General features: G+C 40.3%; 1 protein-coding gene across 1 annotated transcript in view; it reads right to left on the reverse strand.

Annotated features, from left to right (window-relative positions):
* Window positions 1-1,566: 1,566 nt before the first annotated feature.
* LOC124120348 overlaps window positions 1,567-2,402 on the reverse strand; it is a 6,865-nt gene continuing 6,029 nt past the window's right edge. The window contains exons 8-9 of the mRNA XM_048397984.1: window positions 1,843-2,079; window positions 1,567-1,646 (exon numbers count right to left, since the gene is read on the reverse strand). Coding sequence (XP_048253941.1) covers window positions 1,567-1,646; window positions 1,843-2,079 — 317 coding nt within the window. The remainder of the gene's footprint in view (window positions 1,647-1,842; window positions 2,080-2,402) is intronic.

Raw genomic sequence — 2,402 nt, forward strand, 5'->3', positions numbered from 1 at the left:
TGTTGTTTGTTTGTTGATTTACGCCTTACTCAGCAAAATTTCAGCCATATTACGACGGTCTACATAATTGAGTATGCAGAAAATTTAGAGACTTCGTCATGGACTTCGATCAGAAGGGACACGATGACAAGCAATTAATCAAATGACCGAGCTGACAACACAATCCACTAAGTAGCCTCTTACAAGCATTGGTTGCTATATGGGGGGCACGGGTGGCCATGTCGTCTAAGGCGCCGCGATTCGCTGTGCAGCGTTGCGTCCCTTGGGTACGCCAGAAGCTTATGATTGTTGGTTCGAATCCCGGTTCGCCCCAATTATGTTTCTTTGTTTCTCAGCACCATACCCGTGTTCGTGGGTTTCACCGAAGTAGTAAACGTCTGAGACCTGCATCACTTCGGGCTTTCCTCCAACATTAAGCTGACACGCCGCGATATAACTGGAATACTGTTAAAAGCGGCGTTAAACCCAACTCACTCACTCAATTGGTGGCTATGTTCTTACCCTCCCAACGGGTTTTAGGGCAAGTGACAGAGAATGATGTACGTTTCTATTGAAAGAATCACGAGAGGTTTTATTGTGGAGCTTATTGATATCCTGTTCAATTGTAATTGTTAAAGCTTCGGTCCCTCACCTTTCTGTCGTTTGCGTCTCACAAGACAAATTATGGCTGTGACGATGATGCTGACAACTGAGCTCGAAGCCGAATACCCGACAATGGTGATGACAGAAGTCCCTTTCCTTGTTTCATTCTCGCTGGGTTCAGGAGGGGATGAAGTGTGGACCGTCTGCGTGATGGTGGATACATTTCCTGGCACAATCCCTACACAACACATGATATGTCAAAATGCTTATTATTGAATGACAGGAATGTGCTTCATAACCTGCGGTAGTGATTGTGACAGGTTGTGTAGCTTGTCTGGTCGTAGTGTCATCTAAAATAATTAATGCATGTCAAAATTATAATCATGAGGGGTGATTATGGCGGGGAGTTACTGTTACAAGAGTATATATGAAGACGGACGAACGGACAACAACGCACCACAACATTAGACGATTTGACTTTCAGTTAGGTGAGATAACCATTACTCATTATTGGCAAGTGTGTGAAAATGAACATGAGAGGAAGACAAACTTCATAATTGCACACAGACACAGACACACACAGACACACACACAGACACACACAGACAGACACACACACACACACACACACACACACACACACACACACACACACACACACACACACACACACACACACACACACACACACACACACACACACACACACACACACACACACATATATATATACCAGGTGTTCTATCACCATGATCACTAGTTGGGTTGCTGAAAGTGACTGGCTCAAATGTGGTCTGATCCTCTCTTACAGTCGAAACGAACGTCATATGAACTGTGTTAATGATATTCATATACGGTGAATCAAAATATAGGTTGTGGATTAATTTTTAATATCTAAATATGTGTATACAATTACACTACGGAGCATGCATAGAGACAAATGTGTCAAAATTTTACTTTTGTTGTTTTGCTGAATGACTGCGTTTAGGAAATGTACATCGAGAGGGAATAGTCATGCGACTTGTCTCGGGTTATCGTCTCTGTTTTAGTTTCTGCTGTTTCCTCTTGCACAAAATGAAATAATAGTTACATACTGTTACGGGAACATGTGAACATATTCCGATTAATGTATATACGTTCCGTCCTTCACTTGAAAACAACACAGTTGGACGGAAATTGGGTAAGATGTGAACTTCAAAGTTTGATACTAGTATATGGAATTAAATCTGAACGATTCAATTATATGAATCATATACTTACCTACAGTTGAGGTTTCATCAACTTCTGAAACCGGTACAGTCACAGTGTCATCTAAAATATATGTGATGTTTATCAAAATAATAATGACAACAATTCTGAATATTTTCCTGTTTCCTCCACCTTTCACCAAAATATTTGCATACTGTTGACTTAACGTGTTTACCCATTCCGATGCATATACTTTACCTGTAGTAGATGTTGCGACAGATGGTGAAGCCGACCCAGTCACAGAGTCATCTAAAATAAGAGATATTTTTTTTAATTCAATATCCATGTGCAAAAGGAGTGTGAGTATAGTTTTACTTCGTTTCATTCCAGCATCTATATGTATTTGTTCTATTACGTACATACATGCACACACACACACACACACACAACACACAAACACACAAACACACATACATACATACATACATACATACATACATACATACATACATACATACATACATACATACATACATACATACATACAGACAAACAGACAGACAGACAGACAGACATACAGACAGACAGACAGACAGACAGACAGACAGACAGACATACAGACATACATACAT

The sequence above is a fragment of the Haliotis rufescens genome, unplaced genomic scaffold (assembly GCF_023055435.1).
Source record: "Haliotis rufescens isolate VD_foot unplaced genomic scaffold, xgHalRufe1.0.p SCAF_18, whole genome shotgun sequence".
Lineage (NCBI taxonomy): Eukaryota > Metazoa > Mollusca > Gastropoda > Lepetellida > Haliotidae > Haliotis > Haliotis rufescens.